Source organism: Cyprinus carpio, chromosome B8, assembly GCF_018340385.1.
Source record: "Cyprinus carpio isolate SPL01 chromosome B8, ASM1834038v1, whole genome shotgun sequence".
In the NCBI taxonomy this organism is placed as follows: Eukaryota; Metazoa; Chordata; class Actinopteri; order Cypriniformes; family Cyprinidae; genus Cyprinus; species Cyprinus carpio.
Window position 1 is genome coordinate 6,157,954 of NC_056604.1, and position 18,872 is coordinate 6,176,825.

Here is an 18,872-nt window from a genome sequence, read left to right on the forward strand (position 1 = left end):
TATTTATAAAAATGTGGTTTTAATGCTACTATCAAATACTTGAGAACAATTTGAATGTGTTAATTTAGAAAATAAATTGAAAATTAATTAATGAATAAATAAATAAAAACTTGATAATTTTTATAGTATCTTGAAATATGTCTCCTCCTTAATTTATAATTAATTTGCTTATAAATGAATTAATAAATAAAACTAAATAAATAAAACTAGTTTTGGTTATACATACGCATACATACTATAACATATAAATACATCTTTTTTTTTTCCTTGTCTCCTTTAAGTATAAATTAACAAATTTAATACTGCAAGATCAAAGCCAATTGCATTAATTCTAAATGAAAACAGCTACAGTGATTAATATATATGTTAGTACATGATAATGTACTTTATCTTTGTGATATAATATTTACTCATTTATTTATTTATTTATTTAATCTACCCGGTGGAATGAAAATGGTAAGAATAAATGAATATTCATGCATATTAAAACACATTACATGAGTAATGATTCCATCTTCAGATGTAGATGATCAGTGTATTAATTTCTAATTAACATTCTAGACACGAAGAGACCAAAATCAAGATCACGCTGTGGTCTGTGTGTCAAGCGTATGTTCTTCATAACCCTGTGTGGAAAGGCACAGTTATACCTGTGGTTAACTTAGCTTATGTGAAGCGGGTTTATCTCAGAATCTGCATAAACATGCAACTTGCCAGAGTTTCAGAGCTGAAACCCACGGGCAGATAAGAGACCACAGCAGTTTCTGCAGAGTATGTGGCTCATCTGTTCTCAGAACTCAAAGCCACATTTTTCCAATGACCATGTATGGTTAAAAGAGGCACCTTGACCCTCATATTATATTATATTATATCTTTTCATTTATAAATATAACTTCTGTACTCTTTATGTGTCGTTGTATGTTTTTGTTTATGAAAACGTAAATTCAAGATGTCTGATAAAAGCAATGATGTACTGTTCTCCTTATATTGCATTCTAAAGATGCGTAGCTATTTCAAAATAAATTATTTTTGCTGGAAAAAAAAAATATTTTTTTATTTTATTTCATTTAATCTAATTAATTTACATTTCTTGCAGGTCTCAATGTGACTCTGCGCGGATCCGACAGTCCTTGTAAAGGCCGGCTGGAGGTGTATCATGGCGATAAGAAGCAGTGGGGCTTGGTGTGTCATTTCGGGTGGAAAAAAGAAAATGGAGAGGTTGTGTGTAAATCAATAGGGTGTGGGAATCATAAACACTCTGATCGAGAATTGACCCTCTACAAAGATTCACCTCTACCACAACAATACTGGATGGATGAAGTGAAATGCACATCTAAAGAAGAGAGCCTTTGGAAATGCCCATATGTTGACATAACTAAAAAAGAGCAGTGTGATGAAAGTAGTTTTGTTGCTGTTGAATGCTCTGGTAGGTAGTATTCCTTTAAGTATATTAAAAAATATAAATGTTTTATGTTTGTATTCCTGTCATCTAAGTTCAGATGTGAATCTACACATTGTTGATGCCAAGCTTTTTACCACAGGAGAAGTTACACTGAGTTTGAATCTGAATGGACAGCAAGATGTGCAAGTATGTGCTGGTGTGGTGGAGTTCACAACAGCCAACGGCATCATTGGGGTCTGTAATAAAAACTGGGGTAAGTGGACAAAAACAAGAAGTTTATTTTATTTGCTATTGCTTCTTTATTGACCAAAATATGAGAGAAAATGTCTAAATGTCATTGCATTACAAAAAAAATAAAAATAAATTAATCTCAAAGCAAATAACAGCACTTTTCAGAGCCATTTTTGCAATGACTTTAAATCATTTAAAAGTGATAACAACTAATCTTCAGCTGCTGTTGAAGAATGTAGTATCTGTAAAATTATTATTTATTTTGTGAAATGTAAATATTAATTATTTATATGTTGATATATTCATTTTAATATGTAATTGTTAATAAATAATGGTACATTAATTCAAATGGAGTAATATGCAGTTCGAAAATGTAATTCTCGTACAGTGTTCTATATTCTAATGCAAACAATGTGCTTAAGTGTAAATAAATTGTTTCATCTCAAATTAACAAATCAAACCAAGTTAAATGTGCAAGCAAATGTTACTCTAGAACTAATGGCACTTTTCTGAGAGCTTTTTTTTTTTAATCAAATGATCATTTAGTGGACTGAAGTCAGTTCTCCTCAAGACCACAGAACCTTTTCTGCCAAGCTTTCAGACACAATAAACTAAACTTAATAAACTTTTTTTTTTTTTTGTGATTGATATATATATATATATATATATATACGCTACCAGTCAAAAGTTTTTGAACAGTAAGATTTTTAATGTTTTTTAAAGAATTATCTTCTGCTCACCAAGCCTGCATTAATTTTATCCAAAAGCAAAAGTATTAATATTAAAATTTACTATTTAAAGTAACTGCATTATATTTGAATTTATTTTAAAATGCAATTTATTCCTGTGAGCAAAGATGAATTTTCAGCTAGAAATTGCTTCAGCTAGAAATTAATTCTCTTAAGTATTAAGAAATTAATAATTTTATTTAGCAAGGATGCGGTAAATTGATCAAAAGTGATGATAAAGGCATTTAGAATGTTAATACTGAAATAGAAAAGATTTATATTTCAAATAAATGCTTCTTCTGAACTTTCCATTCATCAAAGAAAGCTGAAAAATTATACTCAGCTGTTTCCAACATAATAATAATAATAATAATAATAATAATAATAATAATAATAATAATAATAATAATAATAATAATAATAATAAATGTTTTTGAGCAGCAAATCAGAATATTAGAATTATTTCTGTGGGATCATGTGACTGGAGTAATAATGCTTAAAAATTCAGCTTTGAAATCACAGGAACAAATTGCATTTGAAAATATATTTAAATAGAAAACAGTTATTTTAAATATTTCAAATATTTGACTGTTTTTGCTGTACTTTGGATCAAATAAATGTCGGCTTGGTGAGGAGACTATCTATCTATCTATCTATCTATCTATCTATCTATCTATCTATCTATCTATCTATCTATCTATATATATATATATATATATATATATATATATATATGCACACACACACACACTTACATACACACCCACACTCAGTATGATACTGTACAGTAAAACAAATGGGAAAATGCAGAGTTTGATGTTTTATACAGTGATACATACAATATTTTATTAGAAATAATGTGTTTAATTGGTTTTTCTCAGTTTAAAAAATCAAACCAAATAGCATGTGCAAGCAAATTATACTCTAGAACTCAGAGCCATTTTTGCGATCACTTTAAATCAACTAGTTAGAACTTTTCTTTCAAGCATCTAAACGTTTTTTTTTTTTATGCAAGGACAAACAAAGTTAAGACAGACTACAATTCTACAATACAAGGACAATTCATGTCCTTTAATAATGGTTTCTTCTACGTTTGTGATGTCATTTTTACATTTGTAAATAATTTTTTGACAGTAGATTATTTGAGAAAAGCTTTAGTATTCACAGTAATGCTGAAACTTTATGCATGTATTTTCTTTGTTATGTGTATTTATTTTTTCATCTTGGCCAGATAGAACTAAAGCAAACAAGATATGTCAGGAGCTTGGTTGTGGAGATCATCATTACATCCCCAAGCCTGGAATGTTCAAAGAACAAACGAGCAAAAAAAATGTATTGCTTAATTGTGTTAGCGATGAGAAGTTCTCTTGGCAGTGTATGGAGTGGGCAGAGTGCCAGGAACGAGCCAGTGTGATCTGCAGCAGTAAGTGTTTACTATTATTAAACAGCTCTATGGAGTATGTTGCCCTGATTGGGGTAAATGAAATGGTGCTGAAACCCCTTCTGGGTGATGCAATACTTCTCAGTATTTCCATGGTTTGTGTGAGAGGTAAAATTCACATTTACACAGAAATACATGTACTACACAGATCACAAGAGGTTCAGTCTACGAGATGGCAGCAATGCTTGCTCTGGGTTGGTGGAAGAGTACAGTTCCAAAAAAAAATCATGGGATCTTCAGCAGACAAATGTGAGGCCTGAAGTCATCTGTACGCAACTGAACTGTGGTTCCACTGGAAGCTTTACAAAGGCTAATGGAAATAACAGACTGACATGCTCAGGTGATGCTGAGTTTCTTGCTTTAAATAATATTACATCAATAAATATAAGTAATCACTATTAATAGATTTCATATATGAATAATTTTTTTATTATAAATAAATGTTGCATTAATAAGTTAAGAATTACACAAGTTTTTTGTACAGTGGTTTAATGTTAATATATTGTGTTGTTCTATCTCAAGTTAAATGAATGTGTTTTAATGTGTGTTGAAATTTAATAATAGGATTATTATTATTATTACAGTAATAGGGTTGACATTGTGTGTTGACATTACAAGATCAAAGTTAAACTAATGTGAATATAATTCTTCTGATATATCTATATTTATTTTTATATATTTATTATATGCACATACAGTATATTGTGGTATAGACCATTAATAGACTATTTATTTAACAAATCTTATTCAAAAATATAAAACCTTTTAATAATGCATCGCATGACCAAAATCAAATCCTTTTTATGTGTGGATAGATAATAAAGACAACTTTATTTGAAAATTATTTTTAATAGTAATAATAATTACATTTTTAAAATGTTCCAATTTTCTAATCTTGCAAGAAGCTTAAAAAAGACATCCTTCTGTCACTGAATTTTTGCTGATATTTTTTTTTTTTTTTTTTTTTTACACATCTAGTTTAACATATTTATTCTTATCTTATAAAACTTTTAATTATAACTAAAAATATTTTATTACAATGTATTAGAATTTTGTCCTTTTTTATTAGGAATTTTAACAATTACATTTGCTGTGTTCACAGACAGCGTGAAACTCCACAACTTCACAACAGAGTGTTTTGGAGATGTTTCCATTGATGTGAATGGTACTTACTATGGAGTGTGCTACAGTAATCTGGATTCGATTCAGTCCCGTGAAAAGATGGGGGCGGTGGTCTGTCGAGAGCTTGGCTGTGGTGACATAGTGCGTGTGAAACAGGGTTCCTCTGATTCTAATGGTTTGCTGAGTAATGTTGATTGTCAGGGCGATGAGCGGTCACTGTGGCATTGCCTGGCAATTCGTGAGAAAAAACAATGCTTGGGAACCAAAGTTATATGTTCAGGTAACTAAGACAGCTTTGCAGTCAATAATAATGAACTCAAAATCTAGGACAACCAGAATCACCCATAACTGATAAAGTCTATGTCATACTAATATTTTTTTTTTTTTGTTTATTTTACTATAAATGGCAGGCAGCTTGGATGTACGTTTGAGAGATGGTCTGGGTCGCTGTTCTGGACGAGTAGAGGTGAAATGGGAAGGCTCATGGAGGTCCATTCACTCTGACAGTGCCACTCTGATTTCAGACATGGTGTGTCAACATCTTAACTGTGGTGCACCCTCAGAAATTAGTAGAGAACTTTTCATTGAAGGAGAAAAGGACCGACTGGAATGGCTGTGGAATGTCAGATGTAGAAGTTCTTCAGCAAAGCTTCATGAGTGTTTCTACAATACTGACTTGAGGTCACCAGATCAAAGCGAGAAAAACATAGAAATCATTTGCAAAAGTAAGATAATATAATATGCACCAGGCATACTGGTCAAAAGCTTGGAATACGTGAAATTTATAATGTTTTTTTAAGTCTTTTATTGAGGTTACATTTATTTGATACAGTAAAATGAGTAATATTGTGAAATATAATCACAATTTAAAATAAGTGTTTTCTATTTGAATACATTTGAAAATGTAATTTATTTATATAATGGCATAGCTGAATTTTCAGCACTCCAGTCTTCAGTGTCACATGATCCTTCAGAGATCATTCTAATATGCTGATTTTCTGCTCAAGAAACATTTTTTCTTCTTCTTCTTCTTCTTTTTCTGCTTCTTCTTCTTCTTCTTCTTCTTCTTCTTCTTCTTCTTCTTATTATTATTATTATTAATCTTAGACACATTTGTGCTGCTTTTTTTCTGGAAACTGCAATACACTACTATTTAAAAAAGAAAAAAAAGGTAAGAATTTATACTTTTATAATGAATGCTTTTATTTAGGACACATTAAATTAAAAAAATGTGACAGTAAAAACATTTATAATTTTACAAAAGATTTATATTAATTTTTTTTAATTCATTTATTTATTTTACTTTGTATCCATCTAATCGAATCTTAAAAAATGTCACTAAAGCACTAAACTGTTTTCAACATTAATAATATTAAGAACCATTATTAATAATTGAGCACCAATTATAACTGACGATAGCTGAACACCGAATTAGCATTTTAGAATGATATCTATAGGATCATGTGACACTGAAAACTAGAGTAATTGCTGTTTTGCATCACAGGAATAAATTACATTTTAAAATATATTCAAGAAGAAAAGCTATTTTAAATTGCAATAACAAATATTTCATTATATAACAATATTATTGTTGTGCTGTATTTTATAATAAACACATCTTTGAGCATAATAAACTTCTTTCTAAAACATCTTAATTATTCCAAATGTTTAACCTGTAATGTAATATAATACCAATCATGTTTTGATGTTTTGTTATGTTTGATGTTAAACTTTTTTGTTTGCATAATTTTTAAACATGCTTTGAATGATCCCAGTAGTTTTTAGTTTTGTTTATTAAGTTAATAAGTCTAAGGTGTTACTCTGATTATATTGCAACATGCAGTAACCACAAATCTGTTTTATTTGTTCTCAGAGGAAGAACTTAAATTCTTTGAAGGCAATTCTCCATGCAAGGGAAAAGTGTGCATCGAGAAATTTGATGGTAATAAGCCTGACTGGCTGCCTGCAAAACCAGTGGAAGAGAATAAGAAAAAAGCCACTGACATATGCAGTGCAATGCAGTGTGGATCTCTGGTCTCCTTTGAAACGGAGCAAAACACCACATATGCCAAAGTCACATGTTCAGGTATAGTACATGTGGCACCAAAATGCCTTATTGTTTTTAACCTACTCTTATAAAACTACAAAAAAAAAAAAAAAAAAAGCCTCCGGTTCAGTTTAATTATTTTAAATGATATAAACTAAATAACATGATTTTTGAACATTTTGTGTCAACTTAATTTTATTGTGTTCACTCTACCTAATATATTTATAATTGAAGTTTGCATAATTAATTTGTGTTAAAACTACATAAATCATTTTTGTTGACATAACTAACTGGGTAGTGGATCTTTAGTTTCCAGCATGCTTTGCAAGGGACTGCATTAGAAGAGTAAATGTTTAATGTTCAGTAATGTTGGACATTTAGAAGTTTCTGTAATGTTTTTGTATTTTGTTGTTGCCATTGTGCAAAAGAATGTCGCCTGTGCTTAGGCTGTGGGTACTCAGTGAGTAATCGCAATTGTAATGTCAGTACTTGTCTTTTATAATTTGTTCATTATATGCATTGTATATAATGATAAATGCAATAGATTGTTTAAACATAAGAAAATTAAATGAACCTCATTAAATTAATACATAAAAAAATATGGTCCCATATAAAAATGTAGTTTGACAAACCTAAACCACTTAAATTGTGTTTTAAAAACTAAATAGATTTATTTTAAATGAATTTAATTAAATTGTGTGTATAAATGTTCTTCAGTGGCATTGAGGTTAGTGAATTCTTTTTTTTTTTTTTTAATTCGTTTTAAAAAAAAATTTTTTAGTGTAGTACATACAGTAACTACAGTTTCCTGAAAACATATTATCTTCTGCAAGATGCATGTACTTTTATTTTTCTAGAGGGCCAAAAGTTACATAGTGTAGCTTAAACAGTTCTGTGTAAAATGCCTGTATTCTTACTGATGTCACATGTAGGGTCAAAGAGAGTGGAGCCTCGAGTGGCACTTCAAAACCCGTTTGGAGAAAAATGCTGGGGAATGGTGAAGGTCTGCGGAGATGGCAAGTGTGGAGGGGTTTGCAGCAACACTTGGAGAACAAATGACTCCAAAACGATCTGTGAGAACCTAGACTGTGGAAATCCAATTCGGGCCCAGTTACCACTTCAGATAAATAATCTACCTGCCACTTACCGTAGTGTGTACTGCTCAGAAAAAGTACAAAATATGAACATGTGCAATTTTATTCCCAACAAAAACTCCACCTGCAAACCCCTAGCCCAAGTGATATGCACAGGTAATGTAAACAGTCCCTTTATTCAGGACCAAATCTTCACATTAACTCCTGCTTTATTTATCAGAACAGTCAAAATTGTTAAGGCTTAGAATGTGCTCTGTTCCATGTTTTACACATACTTTAGTTTGGCTTTGTAATTAATCCTGAGTATTCAGGGGCCTGTTTCATAAAACAAGTTTACCAAATAAGTCAGACTTATTTGAGTTAGTCTGACTTATTATTGTCCATTTATTTGGTTCCAAATAAGTCAGACTTACTGAAATAAGCCTGGCATGTTTGGTAAACTTGTTTCATGAAACAGCCCCCAGGTCTACTTGTTTACCTTCGGTTAGTGTTATTATTTTATTATTTGCATATTTAAAAGGTTACATACTTGATTCGACAAGTACAGCACATTGTGAACATGTAGGGTAGAGTGGGGACCCCCCCCCCCACCAAGGACTGTATAATTATTTTCTGTGAAACAAAAGTTAAATGTTCTCAGAAAGGTGTGTTCATAGTTTTAGTGACAATGATATCAATTATAAGCAAAGTATGTCCATAAAAATCTCCAGAGTTTTCATGTTATTATAGAATTTTTACAAAAATAAAATTTTGTACCAAGGGGGAGTTTTACCACACCTATGGGGTATAAATAAATAACACATGCTCCCTATCTACAGGCCCTACTGTTCTCATATCATACATAACTGATGTTCTACAAAACAACAAGCTTTAAAACACCTTTTTTCTTACTGCTGAAAATTAGAACATTTACTGTGAAATCCGTTTTCTATCCGGTACATCACCAGTGTAAACTTCTACATCACTCTCGTCAACGTAGTCCATATTTACAATAAAAATCTTATCTTATGGTTATTTTGGGAAAAACAGTAGGGGGATGTTTTCCCCCACTCTACCCTAACATGTGTGAAAATGGCAATGTTTCAAAAAACTTACCACGTAAACCAAATATTTGCAATCGATATGTCACTATTCAACAGTTTCTCTGAGACGCTGAAACTAAACTGTGTGTGAAGGTTTTTTCAACTGTTCAGAGCGCATTAATATTTGATGTGTCAACTGTTGTTTAGTTTAAGACTGGTTGTCAAAAGATGCTCCTTACCCTTTCTACAGAAATTTTGCTGAAAATGTACTCACCCTCAGCCCATCAAAGATTAGATGAGTTGTTTTTTCCTAGAACAGTTTGTAGAAATGTACCATTATTACATCACTTGCTCACAAGTGGATCCTCTGCACTGAATGGGTGCCGTCAGAATGAGAATTCAAACAGGTGATAAAAACATCACAATATTCCACGGCACCCATTCACTCCAGAGGATCCATTGGTGATGTAATGTAAAATTTCTCCAGATCTGTTCCCATGAAGAAACTATTCCTTTATTACACTACCCAGGTGAAAAAATAGTATACTTGAATGCTATACTTGTAAACTAGAACAATACTTAAATACCAGCAAGTACATTTATAGTACGTTCTTATTTTTTATGCTAAATAAAATTGTAAAAGTTATACACTATAAATTCACTAATTAAAAATCTATTTCTACTTCAGTAGAACTTCAGTGAAATTGCAAAAGTATACCAAATACCACTGATTTTTAAAAAGATTTTTAGTGCATTGAAATAAAGTATACTACCGCATTTGTATTTCTAAAAAGCGTGCTTTGAATGATTTAAAAATTAGTTAACTTTTATATAGTTATCGTTTAAATTAAATTGATTTTATTTAACATATATTAGTAAAGTAATAGTTATAAGTACACTTTCCCAACTGTTCTACTTAAGTACACTTAATTTAAATACACTTTTTTGTACATGTGGTAAGGAAATACATTTTTTTAGAGAGAGAAAGTATTTTAAAAGCACATTTTAGTTCATATTCATGGTGTCCCAAAGTAGCACAGTTGAGTACACTTAGATGTTCTTAATCTTTATTTTCTTCTTAGATTATCTTAAGAAGTACTAAAGAAGAATTTTTAGTATATTAAGTACAACATTAGTGTGTGGAAATAGAACATTTTAAGTATATTATGAAAGTGTACTAAATAAAGTGACTTAAATAAAGGTCTATGGACACCTTGGCAATTGAATCGCCATTGGCTAGTAAATTTTTTAGTTTACTCGCCAGACTTATATATATATATATATATATATATTATATATATATATATATCTATATATATATATATATATATATGTACAGTACAGACCAAAAGTTTGGAAAACATTACTATTTTAATGTTTTTGAAAGAAGTTTCTTCTGCTCATCAAGCCTGCATTTATTTGATCAAAAATACAGAAAAAAATGTAATATTGTGATATATTATTACAATTTTTAAAATAATTGTTTTTAAATTTATTATACTTTAAATTATCATTTATTTCTGTGATGCAAAGCTGAATTTTTAGGATCATTATCACATGATCCTTTAAAATCATTCTAATATGATGATTCATTATCAAAGTTGGAAACAGTTCTGCTGCTTAATATTTTTTCTGAACATGTGATACTTTTAAGGATACTTTGATGAATAAAAAGTAAAAAAAAGAAGAAGAAGCTATGTTTTTAAAATATAAATATTTTGTAATAACAATATACACTACTGGTCAGTAATTTGGGGTCAGTAATTTTTTTTCTTTCTTTTTTTTAAATAAAATCAATACTTTTATTCAGCAAGGATGTGTTAAATTGATAAAAAGTGATGGTAAAGAAAATATATTATTAGAATATATATTATTAGAGTTTTTTTTTTTTTTGAATAAATGCCGTTCTTTTTAACCTTTTATTCATCAAATATATTAGAGAGCAGAACTGTTTCCAACACTCATAAAATCAGAATATTAGAATGATTTCTAAATGATCATGTGATAGACTGGATGTTACATGTGACACTGAAGGCTGGAGTAATGATGCTGAAAATTCAGCTTTGCATCACAGGAATAAATTATTTTTTTAAAGTATATTCAAATAGAAAACTATTAATTTAAGTTGTAATAATATTTCACAATATTACTGTTTTTTCTGTATTTTTGATCAAATAAATGCAGGCTTGATGTGCAGAAGAGACTTCTTTCAAAAACATTAAAAATAGTAATGTTTCCAAACTTTTGACCTGTACTGCATATATATATAGTAATATATATATATATATATATATATATATATATATATGTTTGTAAAATGGCACAGTTTTTTAACATTTGAAAATACACTCTTAACATCAGTCATTCAAGCATTATAAAAATCAAGTATTATTTAATAATACAATTTTCAATAATAGAAATTTGATAACCATGTTTGACTGCATATTAGTCCTTTTAACTGAACATTTTAACTGGATTGGTGGTGGTGCTTTTTTGGTCATTCAGTGTTTCTGTAAAAAAAAAAAAAAAATTGGGGAAAAAAGCTAACAAAAATACTGATAAGATAATATTGATACGAATTCTACTAATAAGAACTATAAAACGCACTAAGGATTAATGAGCTGCTGGATTCATGAATATTAATCAGGTTTTGTGCGTTTGCTCGAACTAATTTGCTGAAATCAAAACAGGGACGATAATAGGTGAGCGCCAGCCAATGAGCCTGCCGTTTGCGCATTAGCTCCGCCCACTACCGGAAAACCCGGCGAGTTGTGCGCTTTCACACTAGAGTTTACGGTATGCCAAATACAGGTGCGTTGCACATCCATTTAGATGAACTGAAAAATAGCAGAGATCGCTTGATGGACAGTGAAACTCTGAAGCGCTCAGTTAGTGTGTTCGGCGAGTAAAAATATATAGGTTCTAAACTTATACTTAGCCTCCAACTCACTCACTGGCGAGTAAAATCTGAGAATTTATTAGCCATTGGCTAATATTAGACATCATTTAGTCGCCCAGAATGGAGATATAGTCGCATATGCGAGTGATTTACTCGTAATGTAGAGCAGTGGTTCCCAACATTTTTCAACTCGCGGCCCACACAACCAAACACATATGTTTGCGTGGCCCACTGCAAAAAAATTAACTTACCCCGCTATTTTTGGGTTAATAACTTAGTACTCAGAAGCTAGATTGTTAACTGTATTTATTGAATGATCTAGGGCTGTGCGATATGGACAAAAAAAAAAAAAACCTATCGCGATTTCTTTGATCAATTTTGCGATTTCGATTTTAATCACAGTTTTGACACACACAGATATGCTTTACAGTCATAAATGCATTCAGGATGAATTTGAAACATATTTCCAAAAGAAACCCAATTAGAGCTTTATCAAAAAGTTGTAACGTCTCTAGAACAGACATAAGTCAAAATAATCACTATAGTAAAGGTGTAACAAAATTTCTAAAATATAAATAAATAAATCCTGTGTCCAGGGACTTTTTTTCTTTTTTGCCATACATTGTTCATAGAGCTCATTAATTGTAGCGGTGCCTCAGATGTTGAAATAGATTTGTTATACATTATATACAGGTTCACACGTAGGCCTACTCCGTCTGCAGTGCGTATACAGTATGTGTATGCGGTGCAGAAGCAGCAGCGAGAGCGCATTAATGTAACGCGAAAGCACATTAAATTAATGCGCGAGCGCGAATCTGTCCGCACGCAAGCACATTTCTTTTGCTCTGTCACAAAACCAGACGTGCTTCCTCAGATACACGCTGCTCTCGCCCGGAAAAAGTGCGCGCACTTAAAACGTGTCTTCTCTCGCTCAAACTGCGTCCTGTGCAGTCACAACTGTCTCTATGCTCATGTGCTAGATATTAATTCTTTTCGCACGTTTTTATTTTTAGCCTTTTACCGCGTGCAGTGTGAACACTCTGATCCGTTAACATGGGCTCGGAAAAAAGGCGCATCACATCTGTTCTCGCGCTAGGCGCGTTGCATTCTGATTAGATCGGATGGCATACTGCGGGAGGTCAGGGCCGCGGAAAATCGTGCTTTAAAGCGATTTAGAAATCGCGCACGCTCAAATCGTGATTTTATGACAATGACTGGCAATGAACAGAAAATAACTCGGGCTTATTTAATTATATATATGAAATGATGTTATTATGTTATGACATTTTTACATATATTAACAATATTATTATTTATTTTAATAGTAGGCCTAATTGGCGGCCCACCTTCAATACCATCGCGACCCACTAGGGGGCCGCGGCCCACAGGTTGAAAACCACTGATGTAGAGGGTTGTAAAGTGAATTTTACTATACTTTTTTTTCACCCGGGTACAGTATGTATAATGTACTGTATAACATTGGAATAAATGCTCAATTATCCATTTAGTTTCCACCCATTTTCTGGGTCAATATTAAGACAAATGTTAGAATGTAAAAATACATTTAGTTCATCCACATTTTGGATGGCCTGAGGGTGAGTTAATTCTCAGCAAATTTTCATTTTGGGGTGAACTATTCCTTAAACACAATTTAAATGCCATTTAATGAACATTTATTCGATACACTTTTCACAGACAGCGTCAAAGCTAAACTGGAGGATCCAAGAGACAAATGCGCTGGAAAAGCATTACTGTTTTACGGTGGGAAGTGGACACCCATCTGCCAAGACAGTCTTGATGCAAACCTTAAAAATGTAATCTGCAAGGAACTATTTTGTGGCGAGAGCATAAATGACCAACATGATTTGAAATCTGAATCCACAGGACTATCAAAAATTAAATGTCCAGCTAGTGCCAACTCTGTTTCCAAATGTGACCTCAAAGAGGTTTCAGAGAAAGAATGTATTGTTGGCTATCTGAAATGCACAGGTACTCACTTTTTTTATTTTTGTGCAGACTTGAAGACATTTCTCTTGTGAAGGAAATGTTTGTGATCTCAACTAAGTTTTCTCTTTCTTGCAGTCTGATTTGTATCCATTTGGGAACAAAAAGTACTAGCATTTTAGCCAAAGTTAGTTAGCGTGTTACCATAAAAGATGCATATGGACAAGCTGACTGTATGTCTGAATAACCGTAATAACATCTGAATGTAATAATAACCGTAACATCCCATGACTTGAGTAACAACCTGAAGTAATCAGAAATCAGATTTGCTTTACCTATGGGTTTTCCTGAATTGCACATGAAGAACCAATTATTTTAGAGATTAATTATGTAATAATGTTATCTTTGCCAAAAAGGCTTGATTCTCCATTGTAGTCATATATCACCCGAGGGTAATTTAACTTTTAAGGTTTGTCAGGTGCATAGGGGAATTTTTACCACTCTCTCTAGGTGAGGTGTGTAGTTTCTGCAACTCCTCTGACCTTTGACCTCTGCTCCTGCACATGTTAAACAAGGTCTTTGATATTTCTGCCCTTCATGTAACAGAATGGGAACGATTGCTCCTCTATAATAAGAAAAGCGCATGCAGTGGTCCAGTATATGGTCTGCGAGATGGCAAAACACAGCTAGTCGGCAGCAGTGGATGGGGCAGAGAGGAAGGACAAATTCTGTGCAAGTATCTACAGTGTGGAAATTACATATCACACTCCAATATAACCAAAAACACAGATGAGTGGTGGAAGAAGACCTATGATTGCTCAGGGAAGAAGAATATTTGGGAATGCGAGACCAATGATCAGTCCAACCAGACTCAGCAGTTAAACATCCAATGTGACAGTAGGAATGATCTCTTTCTTACTTTTGTTAGCATCCCTAACACTGTCAACTCTAATTAAATTAGATGAACAGAATAGATATATAGATTAAAAAAGACATTGCCAATTTAATTCTGAATCATAAATACTATTACAGTTTTTATTAATCTTTTGAATTAGTTTTTATTTTTATATGTTCTTTATGTTTCATAAAAATTTCAACTTTTTTTTATTTCAGCCAGTTGCCAAGACAAAATTTCTCATTTTCGTTGTTTAACTTGTACTGTACTAAAATTACTAAAAAATTGCAAAAATGCACCTCAATGAAACTAAAATCACACGTGCACATATAGTTTAATAAATAAGTTGACTTTTATGGACCATAGTGGAGGAACACTTATTTATTTATTTATTGCGAAATAATTATACATTTATATGGAGACATTTCAAGAAACTTTACTAGTTTTTGAAACTAATATAATAAAACAATAAATAATAAGTAAATTAAAAAAAAATCGTATAAATACATATTTTTATTTAATAAATTAATTCTAAATTAACTGATTATTTTTACAGAAACATTAATAGAAGAACACGTCTTTTCCCAAAATGTTCTCAAAGTGTTTAAAATGGACCCTAACAACATGGCAGCATTTTGCCCATTTATTTGAATATCCTTGGTTGCAGTTCAGTCATTCCCTTTTAAGATCCTGCAGGCCTGCTAAACTGAACTGAAACAAACAGGAGTCAATTTTAATTGCTGAGTTTTTCTCAATGCTGTGCAAAGAGTAATACTAAACTTATAGTACAGAAATATCTGATTGTCTGATTTAACTCCTGTCCAGGTAAACCTCGAAAAATTTTGCTCTCAGACAACTGCACAGGTTATGTGTTCATAAATAAAGAACATGTTTGTGCATCCTGGTGGGATGATGGGATGTCCAACAAGTTATGTGACAGCCTCAATTGTGGTAAGGCACTCCACAGCTGGGTCACAGAGTCTGTTATTAAAACAAATACCTGGCATTTCAGCTGCACTGGCAAGGAGACACTGATGTGGCAGTGTGGCTCTAGAAGTGACAGCTGTAAGAAAATCCTCTCTGTGGCCTGCAAAGGTGAGTTATACATGTATTGTTGGACTGTAATTAGGACTGTAATTACGACTGTAAATAATAAATTGATGTTGAAATGTAGTTCAAGTTCCCTTTTAAACATCCCACAAGTTTTGTGGCTGTTAGTCAATTTTTGTTTGCTCATATGCATGTGTCCTCCTATTGCAGATAGATGCACGTTATGAAATATTAAAAAGATTAGTCATATGCTTAGAATATACTAAGTTGTGCTATACTTCCAATGACAGAAGTTATGTATATTTGTATTGCAGGTAGTGTTGAATTCAGCTCTACTGAGAAGTGTGGCGGGAAGCTTGGGATCAGGTATAAAGGGCAATGGGAATATGTCTGTGGAGAACTGGCTGAAGCTGATACCAAGAAGGTTTGTGATGTGCTTAATTGCAACAATCAAGAACTGCTGGATGAAGAGAAAATTGCAAAGGAAATAAAGGTGAAAATTGAATGCCCAAAAAACCATTACAACATTTTTCAGTGCATGCACCATCTCGGAAACAATACATGCAGTAATCGACCTGCTGAAATCAAATGTGAAGGTAAAAAAAAAAAACACAGATGCCATACACTTTAATATAGGAAAATCATTTTTATTGTTCTGGGATTTGTTTTGCCGCTGCTTGCCTTCTTGCATGAAGTAAAGTAGCTGTGAGTTTACTTTAATAAAGGTTAATGAACATTCTAACCTGTGAAACTGTTTCATTAAAACTGCAGGTTATACTCCAAAAGGAGGTAATTCTTCAGTGGGTCTGATATTGGGTCTGTTAGGAGTTGTGCTGGGGTTGCTGATTTTGTTTTTAATGTGGAGAAATCGGAAACGCCTACTTTTAACCTGTGAGTATCATATTCACAATGCAGAAAGACATTTTTCTAATTTGCTGATAAACATTATTTTTACATAATGAAGTTACACAGAGATATTTGAAAGGCCTTCATCTTTTTAGCCTGTTGGTGGCAGTCTTTCCCACTTCTTGTCTCACTACACACACTCCACATCAAACAATAACCGGTAGAATTAATAGAAAGCATACTTTTCTGCCTGTTTCTGTTTTTGCAGTAACTCATTACAGAAATAAAAATGGCAAAGACGTCAACCCTGATGTGAATGAAATGGATCAGATGGATACAGAGGACAGAGGTATACTGTTTAATTTAATTATTATTACTTTGAACATTGTGAATACTGAGACATAAGCTAATGCTTTCCTTAATTGCAAAATGTTATTATTATTATTTATTTATTTATTTTACTTTTGTATCTAATAAGACAAAAGACAAAATCATTCAAACACACAGATAGATAGATAGATAGATAGATAGATAGATAGATAGATAGATAGATAGATAGATAGATAGATAGATAGATAGATAGATAGATAGATAGAGGAAGATGTAAAAAAAAATCAGTAAACTATATATTGATTATATGTATGCATAATGTTTTAAAATATTTCCTTAAGCAAAGATATATATATATATATATATATATATATATATTATGTAAAAATAATGTTTATGTTTATGTGGATTCTCTCATGGACAAGTCAGGTGAGATATTCAAATATTAGGCTTATAATAGCTTATAATAGCAGATCATTTTGATTTTTCAGTTTCATTCATTTCAACACAATGTATGTCAGTCAATCAATCTTTTACTTAGTCTGTTCATTTGAGTTTGTTGCCTGACTGCCTACACATTTGTCCATCCAAATAAATAAACTATACTAATATTATACAAACCAAACTATACAAGAAGTCTGTTAATCTCAACAAATTTTTATCAACAAAATTGCTGGTTCTTTTTTATGTTTGGTATCCATGTTTGGTTTATGTTTCCATCCAAATATTCAAATTTAACTTATGTGCAAAACTGGAATATCGCATAAAATTAATGGAAACAATTTAAAGGGCACATTCAGGAAAAAATAAAATAAAAACAAATATATAATATATAAATAAATGCATATAAATGTATATCTATTTATGTAAGAATAAATCATGTTTGGTTTCTCCAACAGGAGAAGAGGATGAAGATGACAGAAAGAGAGGTTCTTCTGGGACAGAATATGATGACATTGAGGAACAAGCCAGTGGAATCTTTCCTTCTCAAACCCACCATGATGAAGACCTCGACCTCCCTCTCCTTCCCAAGAGACCCGAGAACATTCTTGGTACATCACTCAAATTTACACCTCACTCTGTGTGTGTGTTACTTTATGGAAATGGTGCTGACCTTTTCCTTTGTTTTCTCATCAGATCAGGACACCTATGAAGTGGAGACAGAGAAACAGGAGGACTATGATGATGTCATTCCTGTCGTGGCTGCAGCCAATGAAAATGCAGGGATGACAGGCACACGAGCACATGTAGATGTAGATGTGGATGAAGGTGCAGATTCAGATTTAGATGCAGGTTCAGTTGCAGATGTGGTATTGGTGACCACAGAGGTAGAGGTTCATGCTCAAGCAGAGTAATGAAGCAGCCACGTGACCAAATTGTTCTTTTGAGTTAATATTAATAAGAGATAAGATTGTATGTTCTTATAACAGTAGAATATTAGGAAGAAAATCTGGACAAACAAATGCTGTTTAATGATGCTAGCTCTAAAGATTTCTCTCAAGATGTATTAAAGAAGGGACACATACACAAAACTGATTTGGAATAACAAAATCTTTAATTATCGTCACAACAGTGTATGAACTGATGAAAAGAGCTAATTTTTGAGCCGACAAACCAGTCAAACATTTTGTCATTCTTTAGGGTTTGATGTATAGTTTTGATCTGTTTGCTTCTGTTTTGCTTTTTTGTTTTTTAGTCTGTTAAAGCTCATGAGCAGGCCCACATGAACTCAGCAGAAAACCTTGAAATTCAAATGTAATAGGTTACCGCTATCTTGTTCATTTGATTTGATAATATTTTTTAAACATTTACAAGATCAAT

The 18,872-nt window shown here is 32.0% G+C and overlaps 1 protein-coding gene across 1 annotated transcript; it reads left to right on the forward strand.

The window, feature by feature from the left end:
* Positions 1–1,104: 1,104 nt before the first annotated feature.
* Positions 1,105–18,659, forward strand: LOC109053728 (antigen WC1.1-like). The gene is made up of 17 exons (XM_042730403.1): positions 1,105–1,426; positions 1,542–1,655; positions 3,593–3,784; positions 3,951–4,142; positions 4,905–5,204; positions 5,335–5,649; positions 6,798–7,010; positions 7,904–8,221; positions 13,682–13,975; positions 14,537–14,827; positions 15,651–15,920; positions 16,190–16,471; positions 16,647–16,766; positions 16,990–17,108; positions 17,477–17,480; positions 17,951–18,103; positions 18,189–18,659. Exons 1-17 carry the CDS (start codon positions 1,312–1,314, stop codon positions 18,404–18,406), a joined length of 3,510 nt encoding a protein of 1,169 aa, XP_042586337.1. The 5' UTR covers positions 1,105–1,311; the 3' UTR covers positions 18,407–18,659.
* The last annotated feature ends 213 nt before the right edge of the window (positions 18,660–18,872 follow it).